Source organism: Xiphophorus couchianus, chromosome 24 (genome assembly GCF_001444195.1).
Source record: "Xiphophorus couchianus chromosome 24, X_couchianus-1.0, whole genome shotgun sequence".
Lineage (NCBI taxonomy): Eukaryota > Metazoa > Chordata > Actinopteri > Cyprinodontiformes > Poeciliidae > Xiphophorus > Xiphophorus couchianus.
Window position 1 is genome coordinate 10,009,276 of NC_040251.1, and position 22,900 is coordinate 10,032,175.

General features: G+C 37.3%; 1 protein-coding gene across 3 annotated transcripts in view; it reads right to left on the reverse strand.

Annotated features, from left to right (window-relative positions):
- plekhg5b (pleckstrin homology domain containing, family G (with RhoGef domain) member 5b) overlaps nt 1–22,900 on the reverse strand; it is an 80,964-nt gene that overhangs the window by 52,108 nt on the left and 5,956 nt on the right. Inside the window, exons 1-2 of one of the 3 annotated variants that reach the window (XM_028011076.1) lie at nt 16,539–17,301; nt 6,484–6,560 (exon numbers count right to left, since the gene is read on the reverse strand). In XM_028011076.1, coding sequence (XP_027866877.1) covers nt 6,484–6,560; nt 16,539–16,662 — 201 coding nt within the window. In that variant the 5' untranslated portion in view covers nt 16,663–17,301. Of the gene's footprint in view, nt 1–6,483; nt 6,561–16,538; nt 17,303–22,900 lie in introns of those variants that run through there. The other 2 variants (XM_028011077.1, XM_028011078.1) reach the window with 2 other exon arrangements.

Below are 22,900 nucleotides of genomic sequence, written 5' to 3' on the forward strand. Positions count from 1 at the left end.
TTCATCAGCAGGACTGATGAGACTCCTCTGCATTCAGAAGGTTGCTGAATGAGAAGAAGAGAACATGCAGGCCATCAGAAAAAAAACAAGATGTGAAGCACCAAAATCTATCTCCCAATATAGTTGCTTTTGGGGATTAGCTACTGTATTCCCACTTAAGTCATTGGTTACTTTGCAGACATTAAGTACGTGGACAGGTAATCTCTTCAAAGAGGTCAGGAGCAACTGAATCTCAGTAAACTGATTGGCAACTAAAACAATCCATCTCTGCCAGGATACAGCAACCAACACACTAAATTTCTGAGCCTCTGACAAATACAGAAAGAGGGGTATCATGTTTACATCGCAGCTTCCACATGTCCCTGTCAGTTTTAGCAAGGCAGACCTGCCAATTGAAAAGATCTGGAACAGATGCAGGAAGAACCTTAGGGCAGACATAGTTGCACAGTGTATAGACATTGTCTAATAAAATGGAAAATTAACTAGCTCTGAACCAGCACAATGTTAAAAGAGAGGAAAATGAACATCTATCTCAAGCATTATTAATAATTTTGTTGAAAAAAATCCATAATGATAACCTAAGAAATCTCGAACTGAAGCACCAACAGTATCCAATTAGCATAACCCTGCTTTAAAACTGCAAGTTTCGAGTCAGTTGTTTATGTTAAACAATTGACTACAAGCCGGCTGTCCAAGCAGAAAGCCCGACTAAAAAGGTCATATTTTCTTGGTAGATTTTATTTTTCTCTGAAAAATAAAAGAAATGCCACACTTTTCCAGACTTCAACTCTGCATTGGGAAGGCACAATGTTAAAAATTGAAAGAAGAAGAAAATAATCAGACATTAAATAAAGTATTTATATATTTGCAAAGTAATTCAGTTATTCTGGTCTAGATGCATTTCCATAGCCTTCTCAGTGTTTCTGTGACACACCAGAACCTTTTCACCCGAGATAAATCTAAATCTTTCTTGGAATCCTTTAATGTTCTTTTTCGGCAGAAACTGCATTGAAATGCACTGATGACGATGAGAGATAAACAGCTGACTGACACATTTCCTCATCCTTCCTTTCTTCACGACATCCCTTTGCCTCCAGCTGTTTGGAATAAGGAGGGGTCCGTTCCCATAGTGACCCACACCTTTTTTTCGGGTTATCCTGTCTGGTCCTGTTAAAGCTGTGGCTTTCAGATGCAATGAGTAAAGCTAGGAGGTAATGAGCTCCACTATGTGTGAGCCTTGAATCAGAAAACAAGCCCAAACCTGCCCTGAACAACAACCAGTGTAATCTGAAATCATTCCCAACGCAAATCAGGACTAAGCTTCATTTTTCTGACACCCGATTTGAAGGATGTCACCTTTGGATCCTCTGAAAAAGTGTTAGTCACTTCTAAGCGCTGGGTTGCGATATGGAGGAAGACACCTGGGAAGATTTCACTAAATTATGATGCAGGTGAACTCAGCAAGGTTACAGCCAGTCATGCTGTGACTAGAAGACACAGAGTGCTGTTGGGAGCTGATATATGGTATGAGGAGACTCCAGGCAGGCCTGTCTGGAAACAAAAGGGTTTAAATGGAGTGCAGGACTGGCTTGAGAGTCTGAGTCTGCCTGTGTGCAGCTGCCAAGGCACCGACATTTCAAAGGGAGCTTTTGGAAAACTTAAAAAACTAAAAAGAAGAATATAAAAGTTATTTTTCCTTTCATTTTCTGAGTAAAAATTCTTCCATGTGTTTAAATCTGTTCAGCGGGTGGAGTGGGTGAAAGTCGAGGGATTTTTATGTCCTTTTTACTCGAGTCAAGCCAAGGTTGACTAAGCGAGTTCATGGAAAGAGTAAACAGCAGAGTCCTGTAGGTCAGGATTGTCATGACATCGCCCCCTGCTGTTTAAAGCTTGATACAGACAGCACAAGTGAAAGCTGGTATCTACAAACTTGCACCATTGCACAATGGAAATGATTTTTCATCAACTGGAAACAAAACTAATCTGACTCAACTTTTAGTACTCCTTATCAAAGTAACAGAATATCAAACATTTTATGAAGTTGTGACATAATGTAACATCCTTTATATGAGGTTAAAGTGTTGTTTTACTCAGAGTTTTCCCTTCTGCTCTTATTGCTTATTACAGAGGAAAGTCATTGGTCCTAACAAGTCTGTTGTCTTAAAATTTTTAATAAACACGCCATCTTGTCAATAATATTCATCAAATATGTAGAAAAATATCTACAACTTTAAACAATGCTAATAGATTTTTCATACATGTTTTTAGGGATATCCACCACATTATACAAAAACAAAAAACTGCTCTATAGAAGTTTTGTGTCCTTACTGAGGTTGATGCTAACCTGACAACAATACTGATAAGGTATTGTCATATTCAGTCAATTATAATTGAAAAGTTATAATTGAAAAGTGAAACTCATTTCACAGTGTTTTAAGCCTTACATCAAAGGGAACATTTAAGAACAGAAATGACATTTCTAATACGGAAACATGGTTTTAATGAAAAACAGGTTCACTACCTCACAAATGAGCCGCACCAGAACATATTTTCACATTTTTTGAAGAGGACTACAGCTCATGTTCTAACCATTTGGTTTGTCCTTATTTACTTTAGAGATTATCTTAAACTGGCTTTAATTGGTGAATAATGCATTGCTTTTCTGTGCTTTGTTCACCATTTATTAAAGGGAGGGTGTAGAAAATAAAATCTGAGGTTATATCATGTTATGTCATCAAAAACATACTTTGCATGTAACTTGGACTCATTCGTGAATACTGGTCTTGTAATCTTTGAATCTCCCATGGCAACCAGTAGCCAATGATTTTACCAAGCTTTTCAGGGACTTTTACATCATCTTACTCTACTGTGCTTCCTGCAACAACTGAAGAAGTTGGAGGGTCTTAGCAGTGTCAATCAACTTTGTGGACGTGATGTTAAATGTGCCAAAGGCAGAGAAATAACTCACCTTTACAGAAAAGCAGTTTATCTGCAGTCGTCAGTGGCTATGCTAAACAGCCTTAGAATTTATGATGGATTCTGCAGAAAGAAGATTTATCATAGCAAAGCGAAAGCAAGAGGGTGAGCGACACGCAGACAGGCATGATTGACAGCACTAAGGCCTTCCTCTTGGCTCTGATTGGTTGTTTAGCACTGGATTGTCTCATGCTATATTGTCACTATATAGTGACAGTTTTAACAAATATGTAGAAAAATATTTTTTTCTGAAAGTTGCATACTGTAGGCCAGAAGGCCAGAGTAGTCAGCGGCTAATCTTGAGTAAAAATATGCATCTGTCCTTCTGTGCTGGTGTACTTTGTTTTTTTCTTTTACATATTTTTTGCTCTTTTCTTAAATCTCTAAAGTCTGTATGTGCTGAAAGCTTGTGAAAGCAAAGTAAAATTCCTTGCTTGTTTGCACAAATTCGGCCAATAAAACTTATTTTAATAGTTTTATACTGGCCATGATCTGAACCAGAAAACAAGTCTTTTCCAAGCAGAGAGTAGACTGGCAAGCTATTGAAAATTATTGCTTTGAGTACCCAAATCTAGTGAAAATTGGGTGATAATTGCCAACAAGAAAAATGGTCTCCACCATCTACAAGCAGATAGGAGTAGCACTACCGCAAATGAGGTACTTTTTTTTATCAAGTGTCTCATTAAATTGTTTATGGCCAGATAAGAAAAGAAAAACGAGATAAATAGAGCAGACGGATGAGACGCCAGGAGTCCTGGAGGGAGGAAAAGTAGGGGAGTCTAACTGCCATCATACCGACTGATGAGATGCAGCGTTCACCATTGGTCCCCTTCCCTCTGTCTGCAGTCAACACAGGAAAATGTCTTTCCTTAATCTCCTTACATAATAACATCCACCCTGACCCAGACCAAGGAGAATGTCCTGCATCTCATTCACAACTCTCCACAAATTTTTTTTAAAAAGCAGGGAATCTATCAAGAGGGGAGGCTGGAGAGTCTGAAGTGATTTCATCTTTCAGGAAAACTAGGTTTTAGTGTCTCAGACAGAGAAACGGGCAGTTCAGACTGAGCACTTTGTTTTTTTCCTCCCCTTTCTTTTTTATTATTCTTAGTTGCCATGGAGAGAAACTATATATAACCAGCTCTCTCCCAACAGGCCGTCTAAATTCAAAAATCTTTTCTCTGTCATCTTTTCTTCCCATTGTTCTCGCAAAGAAGACAGCAGAAGACAACATCTCGATTCAATGAGAAAATCCTCCCAATGCCCGGTCGTAATGGCAGGAGGGGGACATCCAGGCGGAGCAGACAAACCAAAACAACCCAGACTGACGGACAAACCAGACACTATGGCGGTTTCCCCTGGCCTTCTGGCCCGTCTCCCGTTTTCAGAAACCAGTGGCTTCAAAGGAATAATTCATTTCACAGTCTGGTGGCCAGACGCAGAGCCCCAAGACTTTCACCTCTTCAAACACCTGAAAGAACAAAAGCAGCGTTGGGACTCTGCTTCACCTTCTTCCTCTGCTGATACAACACACAGCGAAGAGGCCAAATCACATCTGCCTACATCCATCTTTTCCTATCCGAACCCCTAATCAGTGTCCGATCCAAACCAAAACAAGTTTTACCGTTAAAGTCTGGTTCAGTGCAGACTTGATTGGAGTCATGGAAAAGTTATGGTATGATTTTAAAAAGCTGGTCATTACTTTGTCAATTTTTAATCAAGGAAACCACTAATTATAAAAACAGTGTGGAACAATTGCAGAAAATATGCAACAATTACCAACATCTAGTGGTAAAGTGGGAGATTGCTATCATCTAAACTTACATTCATCAACTAGCCAGAGTAGACAGAACTTATCAGTAGACAGATGTGAAGTTATACTAAGTAAATGTGTGCACAAGCTGTTTCTGCAGCCAAAAGCTTTACTCGACAACAATGAAGGAAGATGTGTAGTTAGTCTTAATAAAAGAGATTGAAATTTACTGCAACATTTTTCCCCTCATTTGTCATGTAGCTATTGTAAGTTATTTTTATCAGTCAACTCCTTCAGATTCTTCTTTGTGTTGTATTTATAGCAGTGAAGACATCTTCAAATATTTGCCCCCCGCCCCTTCAAAGATTTATTCCACGTTTGCTTTTTGTGGCACACTTAAACATCTCCAACACTGCAAAAAACACAAAATATTACCAAGATTGGTCTGTTTGAGGTAAAGCAAAAACAAATTTTACAAGTAACTTTTTAGCAATATTGTAGGAGCTTGTTTTAAGTTTAAGTCAATAATTCTTTGATATTTATGAAAAAGTACTAGGTCAATTGGCAGATTATTTCACTTATGGGAAAAATATATTGTTATAAGTGAAATAATATGCCAATGGAACAAGTACTTTTTCATCAATATTAAATAATTACTGACTTAAAACACAGATTTCAAATAGTAAAAGCAAGCATCAGATTATTTTGAAGGATCATTTGTACTACTACTAATGTATTCATATAACATGGCTGGTCACTTTCGGAAGCAAGTAGCCATGTTGATGTTTACCTGCGTTACAATGGCCAATAATGGTATTATGGATGGCAGCAAAAGGTGTTTTTCACTTTAAAACGAAGACAAAAAATGTACCAAAAACTAATTTTTGGTCAAGGACTGAAAACCTGGTATGTCATGGATTGGATAATACATAAAAATTTTAACTGTTAATTTTTATTTCCTAAACCTAAAATACACATGTCTTATCAGCCGTTAGCAGCACTGCTTACCTTTTTTCAAAAAACATTTCTTTTGTGGTGTTCGGTGCAAACCAACGTTAACATGGGTAAGGATTTTCCTCCCAAGGTTTTTCATTAACGAGTGAAGGCAAATGTACACAAAAAAAGTAGAAAATTGAAAGGAACATCTAAATATAATTCAGTTTCCATTGTGTTAAAGAGCTAGTCAACAGATTTGGTTCATTTGCAAATGTCACAACTTCAAACTGTAGCAAAATTGCAAACCAGTTACTCAGTAATTACAGAATACAACACACTATAAGTCGTTGAATTAAATCTCTAAACGTACTTCTGCTACCTTTCTGGACATTGGACCCAGAATCTGCCCAGCATCAACACAAACGGGTGTGTTGCCTCAGTTAAATCTGAGGCCATAGTGTTAGATTAGCATGAAAACTAAAAGCTGATTAAAAAAAAAGACAACTACTTTTAAACTATCCAAACTGCAACCTGATTCAATGCCCTGAAGACAGTCGTTGGCTCCAGATAAGGGACTTCTTGAATCATCAAGACATTCTCTTACATTGACAAAGTGCTGCAGTTTGTCTGTGTTTGAAGAGAGACGGACCAAAAATACAGACTATATTACATACATCAAAGTCAACGAATTTCCCACTCCATCTCAAATCTTGAAACCATAAATGCCACAACATCCAAGTGAAAGTCTTATGGCAAACTTCTCACTGCCATGCAAATAAGTTTGGTAGATTTATGTCCTTGAAATTTAAGAATCTTACCTTGGAGGCCCTTCGGTGGTCAGGACACTCGGGGTGCTGACAAACCACCCAGTCTTCCTCCTGGACTGGTTTATCATCTGAAAGAGAACACATGAGTCACTCTGACATTTCTTTATGAATAAAAACACATTAAAATCAGTCACTCAGCAGCCTTAACTACCACCAACACGCCTTTCTTTGTAGGGATGTAAGAATACATTGCTAGGTTTAAGACTAAAAATGTGTTTATATGACGGTGAAGTGAGGAGAGAAAAATGGAGAGCGGTTGTAAGCACAAGAAAGTCATCGGTTAGTCGGAGAGGCCGACTGTATAAAAGTAGAAGAAATTGGCTAAAGAGATTTCTTGATGGAAAGGTAAATAGAAGGAAAAAGGATGGGATGTTTTTAGGAAGAACATCAAAGAGAAATAATGACTAAAGAGACAGGAAGCAAAAAGAGTAAATGAGAGGAAGGCCGGTCTGCTTATTGTAGGAAAGTGCCCTCATCATTGGGGAGCTTGCTGCTTTCAACTGCACGACAACAAATCACCATTGTCAAATAAACCCCCAACATCGATTTGACTGGCTGCATTGAGGCCACGATAAAAGGCAGTGTTTACATCTGCGTCTTCTACACGTACACAAAAGATAACAATGTCATAACAGAGACCCTGAGTGCACCGGTATTTATTGGTCCACCAAATGAGCAAAACATAACAGGGGGAAAGGAGAAAGTAAGAGCAGGAAAGTGAAGTAGAGATTGGCATGGGACTGGCAGTAAAGGTGCCAATTGCAAAAGTTCTCAAAGTTCCAAAAATTACGACAAAAGCCCTTCCGGTGTGCCAAGATGGCTGGTCATTGCAATATGAGTGGTGGAATAGCAGTAGATCTTCTGTAATGGAGATGGAGAAAATGAAGTCCCTTTGTGGTTGTTCTTTAAGGCCAAGAAGAACAATAATGCATCAGCAAGAAGGAAATGGTAAAAAATCTGTGCTGCTGCAAACGGAAAATGTCACCTTTAGTCATGCAATCGGATTTAACAGCCCTTGTAGGTCAGGGGAAAATGGAAAAACACTGTAATTGGTGTATACCTTTCAATCCTTGGCCTCCCCACAAGAACTGGACAGCCAGCCTGCATGTTAACATGCTAAATAACAGTAAAAACAAGACTAAGTAATAATGATTGATGTGAAAATACAGCATGATTTACCTTCTAATACAAATCCACTGAAACGTTTTTGTACACTAACAATTCCAACCATTGTTCCCTTCTCAGCACTCACTTTCACAAACAAAAACTTTATTTTGTTACCACAAAAGTCAGTGTAATTTATTTAGATTTTATGTGATTATATGCAGTTGCTAGAGTGTGACATGTTTTTTTTATTATTTTGACAAATTTTGTCGAGTACGGCAGTGAAATTAGATGGAATATATCTGAAAACATTAGTTTTACGTATTTCAAGACTCGGCAATGATAGTTCTAGTTTTGCGTGTGGAATATTTTCTCCATTATGACTTTCCTTTAAGAAAAAAAAAAAAGGACAGATGGAGAATAATATGACACTTTATTTAAAAGTAGACTAGAGTGAAACAATGAATGCTTTAGTAATGAGGCATGTGCCCTGACCGTTGGACAAATACTTTTACTTGCACTGTCATACTAATATGGTAATGTTCAGACACTATTCAGTAAATTGAATTAAAACAGCCTTAATGAAGATGAATAGTGGCAGGGAAGTTGTGCCCAATAACCTGCCAAGAGGATCCTCATGTATCCAAGAGGATTCATCCTCGTTTGACATTAGAGCCTGAACATCAGTCCATTAGACAAACACTGCAATCACGCAGCCTAGACCTAAACAGCAAGTTGGCCAAGCAGCAGATCTAGTCTCAGATCCCTGCCAGTATATGAGCTAAAAGCTTTCTTTGAACACCTTTCAGTAATCCAGCTGAAGCAAGGTCTATTTTGTCAGACTTCAGCCACCTTCTGGGAAGAGGTGAAGGGGGGAAATGTCTCTCCTGTGTCTCCACTCTGCTGGAAGAAGGCCGAAATGCACTCTCAGTCATGACTCCGGCCACTGCCAGAAGGCTTCAGGGATAATGGTTCCCTGTGGGTTTACAAAAGCAGCCGGCTGTAGAAGGAGCCTCCAGCTTTTATGAAGTGTTTCCCAAAAATCTAGACCATTCAGTATCACAGCCAAACTTCACAGCTATGCACGAAACAAATGCTATTTGGCCTCACTGGTGACATATCGGATCACAGCGATCTGGAAAAGTTATAACCCTGACAGTGAAATATAAATGTTTAGAGGCCATGCTATGTTTCAGATCAACTCAAAACCTAACCATGGCTAGACGCAGAAATTTCTCCTTTAATCAGAAATTTCTGAACCATAAGTGCAATAAAAAAAAAAAATAAAAAAAAAAAAAAACAGCTTGAGTGATGTTCTTAACTGAAAAATTCTAAGAATTTACCAACTCAAAGCTTTTTAGCTTTGAGTTGGTAAATAATAATACCAATATTATGGTATGTTAACATCGTAGAAATAAGAGCTGCATAAGATTTAGAATCACAATTGTTATGTGCAAAATCACTAGAAATAATGCTTGGATGCCATATTTGGTACACTTTAATATTTCAGGTGCCATGCATTCAACTTTTACTTGCTGATATTTTGGTTACTTGCGTCTTATGTTTTACACCAGTTACTAGTGAACCACAGGGTGCTATTTGTAAAGCTGCACAGTCAACCATTAACAGTAATTTGTGTTTAGTCTGTAATAAGAAAAAAATGGAGGGTTCATTTTTCAGTCATATTTTCATCCTGTACATTTCATAATATTTATTTCAGATCTAAATATTTGGTTCATAGACTGAATATTTACCTTGCTAATTAAATATTTAGTTTGAAACTGATATTAAATCATCATGATGAATTAATACCTTGATGAAAATATCATAATTCAAAAATAATTAACCCTCATTGTTTTCCATAATAGCCTAAATAAATTCGGGGTTTCATAATATCATGCAGTTGTAGCATTGCTCAAGCATTGCTCTGACAAGCAGCATCAGCCTCAAGTAAAGACAAATCTTATATAAAACCATTTTAGAAAAAATTACTTAGAGAATTATTTAGTGCAGGGAAACCACTAACTAAATGCTCTATGCAATCCCACTTTTAAAAAAATAGCATCTAAGACTTGGAGATACAGATCAAGACATTGTTTATACATTTTTTACTTACATTTATCTATTATGAAGGTCCACATTAAAGCAACAGGAGCTTTTTCATCCAAGCTTTGTCAAAAAAGAAAAAGAAAAATGAATATACAACACCTACGAACAAATAAAGTCAGAATCAAACCTCGTTTTGGAGCCTGAATTAAAAAATATATATATGTTAGAATAAAGGTTTTTGCAGCATGAGTTGTTGAAAAAAAAATTAATTTATGAAATATTGAATTTTTAAAGACAGCAATATAGTTAAACATTTTAAATATAATCTCAGAATACATTTTAATAAGCATGTTAGTGAAAGTACTATTCAATACTGTTGTAAGAAAGCAATCCCCACAACCAAGCTCTGATTTTGATGTAAAAAGAAATGTCCATTTCTTGATAATTCAACTTTAGGTTTGTCTAATTTAATAGAAGACAGAGTCCAATGCAGTTTATTTTATAATAAACAGATTTGTAAATTATATCCCTAAATAAGCTTCCCACCCTAAGTGCTAACTTTCCCTCAACCCTCTCCTGATTACTTGTTTCATTGTAAAACACAGCTCTATCTGCTGAACCTCCATCTTCTCTCTTACTTGTTCATATCTTGCTGACTCTCCTACTTTCTCTCTCTGATGAACTGGAATCCCTGAACTCAGCAGTGCTGATTAAGCCAGAAAGCAAACACAAGCACACACAGCGCACGAACACACGTGACGGCGAACAATGAGTCTGCACACTAAAGAGACGGTTGTGTGTCGCGTCCACACAGCCCCTGCACTGGCCTGCTTCAGCTCGACGAGACACTGCCCGGGGGAAAGATCCTTTAGGTGCCCATAAATAAGCCACAGCAGTCAAGGCCAGCTTAAATCAACCACGTCGAGCATTCCACTATTCGTTTCCATTTCCTTATTTTGTATTCACTTAATCTGAAATCCTTCCTTCAAATTAGATTAGATTGCATCCTACAAAGGCAAATCATAAGTTACAATGTTCAGTGAGATCTGAAATTTTAATAACCAATGTTCTACAGCTTTAAGCAAAAACCTTTTATATATAAAAAATATTTAGATATATTGAAATAAATATCCTTGGGCTGCAGGAAATGAGACATTTTACAGTAAATTCTAAACAATGAAAGCTTATTAATTAGGGAAAAGACTAAGCAATGAAGCAAAAGAAAGTCAAGAAAAGTCATTGAAGTCATCCATAAAGCATGTACTTTCTGGTTTTACTGTGATATCCTATGAAGTATGTCTGGAGTCCAGGGTTTGCAGCTTCATTGCTTTTTAAACATCACATTTGCCAACTGTGCACTGCCTAAAATCTGTTATTACTGTGACTCACTCAGGAAAACTGAGCCCACAGCAGTTCCTGTGCTGTACTGTGGAGCCCGTTAGCTCCTGTGATGAGAATATGAGATGAAACACTGAAGTTTTACATTTCATCTCAAGATCTTTTTCAACTGCTCTGCTTACGCTGTGTTTAAATTCGTATGCAAATTTTGTGGGGAAAAAAAACTTTGAAGATGAGAAATTGATGAATCTGACAACGAAAGACAATTAAATCAAGGGTGGAGTGAGCAAGAAACAGAAGTACGAAGCTTTACAAAGTGCACACAGTTTTCCGCAAACTCATATTAGTCATGTTGGAAGATGTCCACTTTGATAATTCACATTTCATTTTTCTGGGTATGTCCTGCAGAACTGCATAATAAGCAGTGCACACTATTTTGTTTACCTAATGAATCTGGGTTTTCCCCTAGTCTAAGTATTTTTCACTCTTTATAATGGTTTTTACACTGAGGGAACGACTGTACTGGATGTTGCCGCTTTCTGTCTGTATGACAGTTGCACTTTGCTCCATGATAAGACAGCTGTCAATGTCTGTAGAGATTCATGCAAGTCATTTTTCCAAGTCAACTCAATCATTTGTTGGGGTAGAAATATCAGAGCCAGTGACTTAAATAGGCTAAACAACCTGATAAAAAAGGCTGGTTCTGTTCCTATGGACTATTCTGGATCATCTATAGATTATTGTGCAAAATTACATACTTCAGAAAACTCAAGGAAAATCACAGAAAACCCTGAGATCCCTTAATGAGACCATTAAATAATGGGGTGTCTTCAGCCAAAAGCTTAATCAGAACTGATGTAGCACACCGCTACAGCAGATCTTTTCTGCTTATTGACAATTTGAGCGTAACGTCATGCTCATCTGAAAGCGGCCCACTCCACCATGACAGACATCAAAGCAAACTCTTTGTGTGCCAACTCCTGTAAAGGTTATCCAAAAACAGACAGTAGGGAGCCTAATACCCCTCTTATTTAGTTGATTTCACTGAAAAAGGTCATATGGTGCTGCGTGGTCGTCTACACAAACAAACTCAGGATTTTATCGGTATCATTTTGATGAGGAAAGAAGTCATCATTTGTAAGGACTTGTCAGTCCTTACATCAATTCAGGATGTATACACTGAAAATCCTCAGGGTATTCAAGGATTTCTTTTCAGTGAACACTTTTTACAAGGCAAGAAAATAAACATATACTTTGTAAGTAACATTAGTAAGATTATGGAAAACAGATAAGTCTAGAAATTAGCAGCGAAGAAAAAAAAACTGAAAACAATATGATCAAGTGACATGCTGGTAGATGTAGTAGAAGATAGTTGTGTGAGTTACAACCATTTTTTTCCCATTATGATTAATACATTTGAATATCCTTTCAATAATATGGCAAATTGAATGGTGAAAACAAATAACTCAAACTAGCTGTAAAGAATAAAAATTTCACCAAGTGTTATACTTTATGGTATAAAGGGGGGCGACTACTAAAGGCAATAAGCTACTTATCAATAGCGGATTACATTAGGGTAGAGGAACAAACTGCATAATCCAATCAGATTGGCTTTTATTTGGGATTTTAAGCTACCCCCCAAGCTTTGCTGGCACTGAACATCAATCCTGTTCGTCTTCATCAGCAAGGTGGTTACAGTATAGCAAGTCAAGCGTAGGTAAATAATTGCACACTTTTGGATTAAGACATCGTCCGAATTTTGCCAAAGCAAAACCTCTCCCTCATGCCCTGAACTCTTAACTTCATAACTCCATGTTAATGAGAAGAGGCTGAACTGAACATATTTAGATTTAAGCCTTTTTTTTCCTAGGAATGTTAAGAATGTGAGGCTCTGACTTTAGTTAAGTGAGGTCTCGTCATGGCACACGGAGAAGAGCAGAGCTTATGAGTGCCTTTGTTAGGGCTTAACTCTTCTCATTTTCACACAGTGTTTTTATTAGTTGAACACAGTCCCTCTCCCCCCAATCCTCAACAAAAAGTAACGTACACCTCCCTGCAATGGGATAGTAGGGAAAAGGCTGGTGCAGATGGGAAGCAGGTGGATGGCATGCAGTCAAGGAGTGCTGGCATAGAAACAAACACATCAGCACAAAGCGGCAAGAAAAGCTGTGAAGTAAGAAAGCAAGATGGCAAAAATGCATAAAAAACACTTCATAAACTTTGTCTCAAAAGTGTCCTCTATACACATTTCTTTTCCAAATTAAGTTGTTTCAGGTAATTTAAAACATTCTTGAAGCTGATCTTGTTCAAAATTCAACAATTCTGCATTAAATTTCTTGAGTAAATCTAAAGACCACGTGACGTTTCAATGTTGGTGACCTCTGTGCATTGTGATTTTATATTGCCTACATTTCGATTTTTTATAATACGACCATTATGGAATACAGGATTTCCCCAGAAAACTTGCTAAGCCCCTCGGTCTTGTCACTTAATTCGTTGAAGTTGTTAGCAGGTAGACCGGTAAAGACAGGCAATATTCACAAAGTTCCAGTGAATAAAAAAATAAATAAAAAAACCTGACCTCAGCCTCCCTGTGTGTTCACATACTGACCATACTGTGTTGCCATTGCACTTCCAATTGTGTCAAAGAGACTCTAGCCTCTCTTTGCCATCACTGCTACTGGTGTATTAAAAAAAACCTATAAAACAATAACACTTAGCCTGGTGGGGGTGAAAGAAAAGCCTGGTGGCCCACCAGGCTTATAATACACTTTGGGAAACCTTGGAGATATTGTGGAATATTTTGTACAGACAACTTGACTTTTTTAGGGTGATGAAGTCATTTAGTGTGAAGACAGAACCCTGGAACATTTTCAGAACCCTGGAACATTTTTCCTCTACAGTACAGGTGGAGGAATCAAGCTGAACACAGCTGTTTTTAATGCTGAGTATTCAGTGGCAGCGGGGGCAGCACCCTCCCATTTAGCAAAATGTTGTTGGTGAAAACACATATGTGCATCACCCACTCTCCTACTCATTCCTTCCATCCTTCTCCCTCGTCCACCACATCTGAGCAAACCTGGGGTCGCCACGTTTAAAACTGAAAACCACAGAACAAGTGCAGATGCTTCCAAAGAAGGGCGGAGGAGCACTCAACGATTTACAGTTTACAAGACAGACTGCAAAACAAATTTCTGAATAAGTACTGACTCATTTAAAATTTGTTTAATGACAATGTGAAAACGCAAGATTCTTCCACCTCTCTGTAAATATCCCAGGACAGTGAGTCCTACAATAAGGTCAGGTATTAGAAAGACCTTAACAACCCCTCTCCTTATTTAAGAGGAGTCATGAAGAGCTTAATGCATTGCTTAAATTTCTGAGGTATTTATGTCAGAAAGTACAGTGGCTGGTCTTATACAATACATTATTTGATGGAATGACTTTGGAGATAGGCTAGTCTTTTTATAGGCATCATGAGTAACAAACCTCAAGGAAAATAACCATGTTCCACTCTTCCTTGTGAGAATACGACTTAAGATATGCAAGCATGTGCTTTTAACTTGGTTATAATGTGCTTTTAATTTGTGTTAAAAGCACTTGAGTTGACATAGAAGGTTTTTGTGTAAAAAAAAAAAAAGTCTCATCAAATTCCAAATGATATGCTTAAAACATGAATTTTGTCATAAGCTAGAGTTGTTGATACTTCTACTTCACAATAAAACAGTATCATAACAGTAAAAACACATCCATAAGAACAATAAAAAAGAAAAAGAACGTTTATTGCACCACCCGGAACAATAAAGCTGACCAATCTAAAGGAAACATAAAAGCATAAATAAGTCTTTCATAGTGTTTAAGAAAAATGAGGTTGTAACTAAAAAAAACAGTGTTAGTTTTAACAACTGAACAGATTTCCTAAGTTAATTTAAGGGAGATCTGAAAAACTATGCCAAGATTTTAGCATAAGGGCAACCCTAGGAAGTGAAAATTTCAAAAGGCTATGGGGAGAGTCTTATATTTCAAATACAATAACTTCTGCTTCATTGCTGTCAAATGCCTATATTTTTAATTTATCTATACATAAGGAGTTGTTTGTTTTTCTATGTGTGGGTAGATACATTTGGATGTTATTTGCAAAGCAGTGGGGGAAAAACTATGTATACATAACCTTCCCCTTTCCCCCAAAAAAAACAAATATAATGAGTCTAGAACAGGACCAAGTGTGGAACCTTGAGCGACTCCACTTGCAAGTGGTGGAAAATTTGTTTATTCTAAAATAAAACCTGGCATACAGGAAAGAAGAGCGTTTCAGAACCTATCATCTGGATCCAGAACCTATGAAATATATCCAATTCCGAATTTGGCTCCAAATGATCACAAAAATATATTTAATACAGAAGTTGTTGTTGTTGCAGCATATTAAAATCACATTACGAGATGTTTTTATTAAGTAGACAAAAATAGTAAAAAATGATGTTTGATAGCTTACAGTTTAATATGTGGCATTCATCTTGTTGAATTCTTCTAAACAGTAGCTACAACAATAAAAGACTAGCTGGCAGAAAAGAACAGGATGAAGGACATTCCTGTCTAACTTTTTTTTTTTTTAGTAATTTCCCTTTTTCCTAATGGCATGAACTGGGCAGCACAGCGGGAAGTGAGTGCCCCTGTACCACATCAAAAACATCTGAGACGAGACGAGGAAGCCTTTTAGCTTCAGCCATGCACTTCTTCACCGGTAAATATTTCATGTGTGCCGAATCGCACTCCAAATTTCCATCATATCTCTATGACCTTATTGTCCTCCCATTTTAGTGAGTTCACTCTACTAAAGAATAAAGCAATGAGGAAAAAATTACTTTACATAAGGTGATATCAGACTTGGGGTCTATTTTTGGATTTTTTTAGGAATACAACACCAAGTTATTCATGGAAAATCCTCCTAGTCACAGAATTTTACATAGAACACATCTAAAATATTTGAAAGAAAATGTAGCTTGGGAATCTTGAATGCTTATCTGCAATGCTACTTTACACAATATTGCAGAGCAGCCAATCCAGGAGCCGCATTTATTTTCCTCCGTGACATGAGCAGATGTTAGTTTCTGCAGTAGTGAAAACAGTTTCTACTGAGCGTATAAATACACATGAAGGTATTTTTGGCTATTAAAATAGGCAGCCATAAGTGTTTTGATTGGGAGTCTCGAGTATTTGCGGATTTTAATTATTTGGATCTGTTTTTTTTATTCTTATTATTTTAAATCAGAAAAGACTTCTTGGTTAAATTATTTTCGGCTTAATTACATTGCAGAAAAGCAAGAAGTGTACAACTCTGGAAAATCTCAAAAACAATTTTAACTTCATGTTTGTCCTAATATTTAATGCTGACATTTAACATTAGCCCCGTCACCAAAAAATAAATAAATCCTTTCAATAACTACATATGTGCCGTCTGACTGAATCCACATGCTCATGCTGCATCCATTATAGAGCTTCCTGTTCCCAGATACAAAATCTGAGGAGTTGATCTTCCCATTTAGAGATGAGCTTACCAGACAGATCATGGATGACGTCCAGTGATGATGACCATGAGTAGCGCTCCATTGTCATTTGTGTGAAGGGAGGCATCAACGCCTCCAGCTCATATTCACCTCGCTTCTTCCAGTACAGAAACATCTTCAAGGAGTGGCACCTTTATATAGTAATGAATATCAAGTGTGTGTTTAAAACATTACCTCAAAACGTAGCTTCACCTGTACTAAACAATAATTATAAACCACCATCTTCACTTTAGACACAAGGAAAACCAAATGTCTTAAATTAAATCCTTTCAATGTATTAGAAAATTGAACCTGGCAACCGGTTTAACCGCCATCTGGATGTCCTGCATCTTTACCTCATCTGGCACGCACTTGCTAAAACTTTCTGAATCTGACCCGTCATAAATGTGTAATTAAGTGAGCAAACTAATTCAATCCATTACATCTCCAAGGTTCTGAGCCTGGAATCACCTTCTCCAGTGCCACCAACAAAGCAATTACCAACATCCATCTGTGGCCGTTCTGTTTCAGAACCTCTTCCTGTTGATCCTATGGACCTTTTCAGGTTTTCCTCTAATCAGTCACTGCATAGCCACCCACTGGGCACTGTCAAGCACCAACTGCTGTTCTCTTTTAATCCATTTAAGCAGGCTATTCCTGACTAAAATTACAGACGTCCAGCTGCTAAAAGGTGTCTCAATCTTATCTCCAGGAATAAGCAACGGTTCCTTTCCTGCTGCTGCCTTTGAGCCTTGATTTAATCCATGGTAAAGTTTCCTCAAACTGCACAGAACTCTTGTGAGAGCCAAGCAGCTCATGTGTAGGATCTCCTGGCGATGAAGGGGGGGTCTTTCTGCCCACTCCATCGGACAAGTGTTGTATTCATGCTGAGGTGAGTTGCATGCTGGGATGGGCAAGCTAGGCCAATGGCTTTTGGACCGGGTGACACAAAGATCTCTTTTTGAGCACCCTCCTACATCCAGAGGGGATTTTCTTTATGTTTTGCTCAAACTGTAAACGGCTGACATTTTTCTGCATTGATTAGTGCCCTCGCCCTTTATGAGTCTTGAAAGATTTATTTCCTTCCATGAAAGCACCAGCTCTGTGCAGAGGGAGCTCAGTCATTTCTGTGGAGGTACAATGAACACATTGGTCCTCTTGGATGCGAAAATGAGCCACAGAAAGCCTAGTTACAAAACACTCAGCTGAGACAATGCACTCCACTAACTCGATATCTTTGAAGGGCAGCTGAAGGGGTTGAAGCAACATGCAAAGACGTTTCCCGTCAAGCATAATATTTTCCGCCAGTGTTGCTGAAATGTTCAAGCACTGCTATTATGCGTCTAAAACTGGAGAAGAAATACTGTGAGAATGTACTGCACCGGCCGGGGGAAGGGAGGGACGTTGTCACACATAGCGACCCACATGTCCAATTTTGGGATAAGAAATTAGAGGGTAGGATGAGAGCTGGTTTGCTGCTCAGCTCCGGGCCTTGCAGACATATGGTAATAATCTGAAGCAGCTTTGAGCGCGCTGCTTCCCTTTTAATGAAGAGAGCAGTCGTGCAGGATGAGAATGCGGCTGCAAACACAAGGGCCAATTTCCACCTACTACAGAAACAAAGCGGGAAGCTGAAGGGGAGTGAAAGGGGGGCAGAAAAATCGGAGGGCCTGCCTTTTATCTTCCTTCTTAAGATCAGTTTTTAATAAAGGGGCCCTTTTGTAAGCAATCTGAAGAGCAGAAAATACCAAGTCTGTTGTGTCAGTAGTACCTACACTGAAAAACATTTTAATCAGTTCTTCCTTAAACAATATGTAGACCATTATAAAAAGCGTCATAGTTACGTCAGTTGAATAAAGACTTCATATGAGGAAAAACATATTCTTAGCAGAAGGTTAGACTGAGCAGGAACATTGTCCAATTTCTAACTACTACTACCTAGATTGAAATTGCTGTTGTATAGCATTGCAAGATTACACTTTGATTTCTTGCGGCCCACAAAGAATTTGAATGGAATTATTTTAAAAAATACTTAAATGTTTTATTCCTCCCTCACCAGAATGTAAAGATTGTTTTAATACCAAAATCTTTATGACCCGACATGTAAACCTTTTGCTCAACGAACACCCAGGACCATCCGTTCCCATCACCCCTACACAAAACTTAATTTCTTATGTCTGATTAGGTTTGTATTCAAAACCTCTAAGTCATACTGAACCTTCTCAACAGAAAAAAATATATATGCCCTTAGTCAATAAAAATCTCAGCTAATGTTTTGCCTCCACCACAGCCTCTCTATTGCATTCCTCCTAATGAGGTTTCCAGTGTATTTTACTAAAAACTAACTAAATTCTGCATCAAATTCTGATGACGTAGTCTTTTCTTATGCCATTTGTGTGAGCTTTACACAGAAAAGTATTACAGAAAGACAACACTGATTGATTATAATGCTGAAATGTAAAGTTTGTCGAGTAAGTAAAGTAAAGCTAGAGTCTAAAAGGAATGTGGTAAAGATGGAGTTTGAAGGGCCAAGAGTTTTAAGTTGTGTGTTGTCTTGTAAAAAGAATAAAATGTCCAACCATAATCAAAGTAGCCATGTGGGCATTTATCAAGTAGCCATGATAAATACCTCTGTACATCATCTCTCCCAGAGATCAGCAACCTTTATAACTTTAAGAGCCATTTTTGATTTTTAGCCAACTGAACAAAGACTACATGATTATTCACAAATAAAATATGTATTTTTACAATATCTACTATTGGACATTTGCTTTGATTTTAAATGACAGGAAACCAATCTTATTTTGGGGGTTTAAAATGAAGAAAATCAAATAAATAAAATGACTACATTTTCATCACTGGAATTTTTAAATGACAAAAACGTAGTTTCCAACCTAAAGACAAAAAATACTTCACAAAAATATTTACACTATTATTGTAAAATGCTGCTAAGGCTAACCTTTTATTTATTACCTTTACATTTTAAGATGTTGTTCAATTCTTTACTGTTATTGGCCAAAGTCTAAGAGCCACAGGTTGCTGACCGCTAGGTCTAACTAGTCCTGGACTTCCTTCATTAGATTCTTTAAAAACTACAGATGCAAAAGATGTCTAATCCCAATCGGTGCTGCAATGCCTGCAACCAGGAAGTTGTATTTTGTAGGATAGAATATTGTAATTGTCATGAATTTCAATTCTGCATGTCAGAAAACGTTGGCTGTTGGATTGACTTTAGCCACCCTTAATATTCATAACTTAGGTGTTAAAGCTGGCAACTTTAACACCTAAAGTTGGGTGGGGACATCATTAAGGTGAAATGGATATAAAATAGGAAAATATGAGTGAATAATAATTTATTTAGTCATTGAAATATTTAGCAATAGTATTGCAACTGCATGCTCTCCAAATAAAATGCAACCCAGCTTCAAAGATTTTTTTGGTTTGATAATAATAATTTTGGGGCAAAATTTAACCAATGTAGATAATCAGTGATTTTATATTTTCCAAAATCCTGCAACATCTCCTGACCTCGATCAGTCTGTACACTCTTAGTAAATAGAAAGGCAAAATTTAGCCAAGTCTGGATATGAAGTTTCTGAGAAAAACGTCAATTTATCTAGGCCATCCTGAGGCCCAGACGTAGGAAGAATACAGTAGACAGTTTTCACATGTGGCCAACAAATTCCTGCAGCTTCTTTAGTGTTGCCCAAGGCCTCCTGGCAGCTTCCCGGACCAGCCTTATGAATTCTGGAGTGACGCCCTGTAGTACCTCATTGCCTTTGTACACCATACTTGATTGCAATTGGACTGGTGTACGAAACATGTCATAAATTTCTTGTAACTCTCCTCTGATTAGCTAAATAGAAAGCCAACTAGTTTGATGTTGCTGGTGTTTCATGAATATCACAGCTGGAGCAAAGGCTAAATCCAGAAAACTAAAAAAAAACAAAAAAAACATTATTTTAAAATTATTCTGATTCCACTTGTAAAGACTGTGGTGTTAAAGATAACTGTTGCCTTCTTTTCCACATTAAAACAATGTACAACTTTAACAAGACTGTGGAGCCTTTTTATAGAGACTGTAAAACAAACAAGTTGTGGTTTTATTTAGTCTACTGGCTGCCTGAAGACATCTCGGTGACAGTAAGACTCAAAGAACTGCACACCCATCCAATTCTCCACACTGACTTTTTCTTTAGTTATCTGGTGGATTTTAAAAATTAGAATAAACTGAAACTGATTTCGTTTTTTTCCTCAACATGTGTACAATGCTCTACATAGAAGAGGGAGGTATTGATTTTCTAATAAAAAATTGAGATTTTTTTGTAAGCCAAACAAATGTCTTTGAAAATAGGCAACTACGCTACCTCTAAATTATTGCAGTTAGACAAAAACAGGAAGAAAAAACTGTTTCTGTATGTCAATCATCAATGAACTGGATCCCCAGTAGATTCCCACTCACTGAAGTATCAATGGTGCTCTGAGGAGAAGTGTGTGTGCAATATGACAGGACTGTAAACAAGGCCTTTTGGAGTGTGTTTGCGGCAAGAAGAGAAGTCGTGTGAAGCTTAGTGTCATCATACATGGTGTAGTTAAAGGCTTCAGCGTAGCCATGTGAGTGAAGGTTGGAGGTTATATTTAGCAAAAGCAGCCCATCACAGAGGCTGAAGTTAACCCTTTACTTAATCCAGAAAATCAGGATTCAGATCCTGAGACTAACAAACGTATATCTGATTTATGTCATTTCAATGTTCTAGTTATGCAATTATACCACAAAAGGTGGAGCAGCAAATTTAAATGTTCAGTTTTCTGTTATTTTGGTCACAGCTAAATTCATTAGCATCAGCCTAAAATCCCCTTCTTGTCTTTTTTTTTCCAATACGTTTTTCAGAGGTAATCTGATAAGGATGAACTTAGTAACCTACATAGTCCCATCAAGTGACACACACACAAACACAGTGAAGAAAGTTCACCTCGATTAAGATGTTCTAAGGAACAGATAGCATTATCAACCAAACAGTGCTGTCCAAACTTTCTTACACCACAGCTTTTCTACAGCTGCAGCACTAAATGACTCCCCACCCTAATCACACTTAGTTTTATCTAAAATATTTTAGATTCAATTTGTAACTCTACTATAACTTTGGTCAACTGTATTATGCTTCTTTTTTAATAGCAAAAAACTGGACTTTAAGAAAAAAATCAAATTGTTTTGAATTGAACATGCGTTGTTGAAAAAAGAAAAACTGTAGCTAATATTTCCAAACTCTACAAATGAGCTAGACTATTACTTGTACTTATTAAACTTTTTACAGCCTTTTTTCCCCTCATAAGACCACTAAACATCATATTGACATTTCAAAAGTGCAAAAAACTGGACATTAAAAAAATAAACACCTTTTTTATTTATGACTAAGACAATTTGAATTTCCAAGGCACACAAGTAAACAAATTGTTTTGAATCTAACATGCTTTGCTATTTTTTTTATGTTGACATTTCAAAATATGATTGAAAAAAATATTTTAATTCCCAGCAGAAGCTGACGCAGTTCTATTCTCTAAAGGAGGAATGGGCCAAAATTCCAGCAAACTATTGTGTGAAGCTTGTGAAAGAATTTGACCCAATTTCTACAGTCTAAAAATTGCAAATCTGCAAAAAAAAACAAAACTGAAACGTTTTTGAAGAAGTTACCAAAAAAATATCAAACCCCCAAATGAGATAGTTTTAAAAGTGCATTTAAAGTATTGCAATGTACTCCCAAAAAATAACATTTTGTTTCGTTTGCAATGCAATGTAAAGAGACAACACATGAACCATCTGAGTAAAAGGGACTACCCTCTCTGACAGAATCACCATAAAGCACTATATAATTTAACAGTCCATCCCTGAACCAGTAGCTCAGAGGAACCAACAACCACTCCTCAACTTGTTGACAGAAATAATCCCATAATTGGAAAAATATGGCTGAAATTGCAGTGGAGGTTATACCTTTGAGAGACCGATAACAGAGTCAATGGGAATCAAAAACACTTATTCGCTGAAAGTACAGTTATTGTCAGGTGGAAGGCTGCAATGTTCATAAACAGTCATTTAGCCAGGGTGGAGGTTAGAAGTGTGGAAGGACACATTCAGAGATAAATGGTTGCAGTTCTGTTTTCCCCTCAGAGAAGGTGTATGCAAGTGTGTGTGTTTGACCTTAACATAGTCCCTTTAATTATCTACTGCTTACTTTAAAGAAAAGCAGCTCACCATTGGCCTTTTAACACAATGAGAAACTGGAAGGCTCTTTGATCAACTGAAGTCATTTCAGGTTTACTGCCTGACGTCTTTCTTGACTTTAAAAAGCAAAAGTAGACTAAAGTTGTGCATTAGA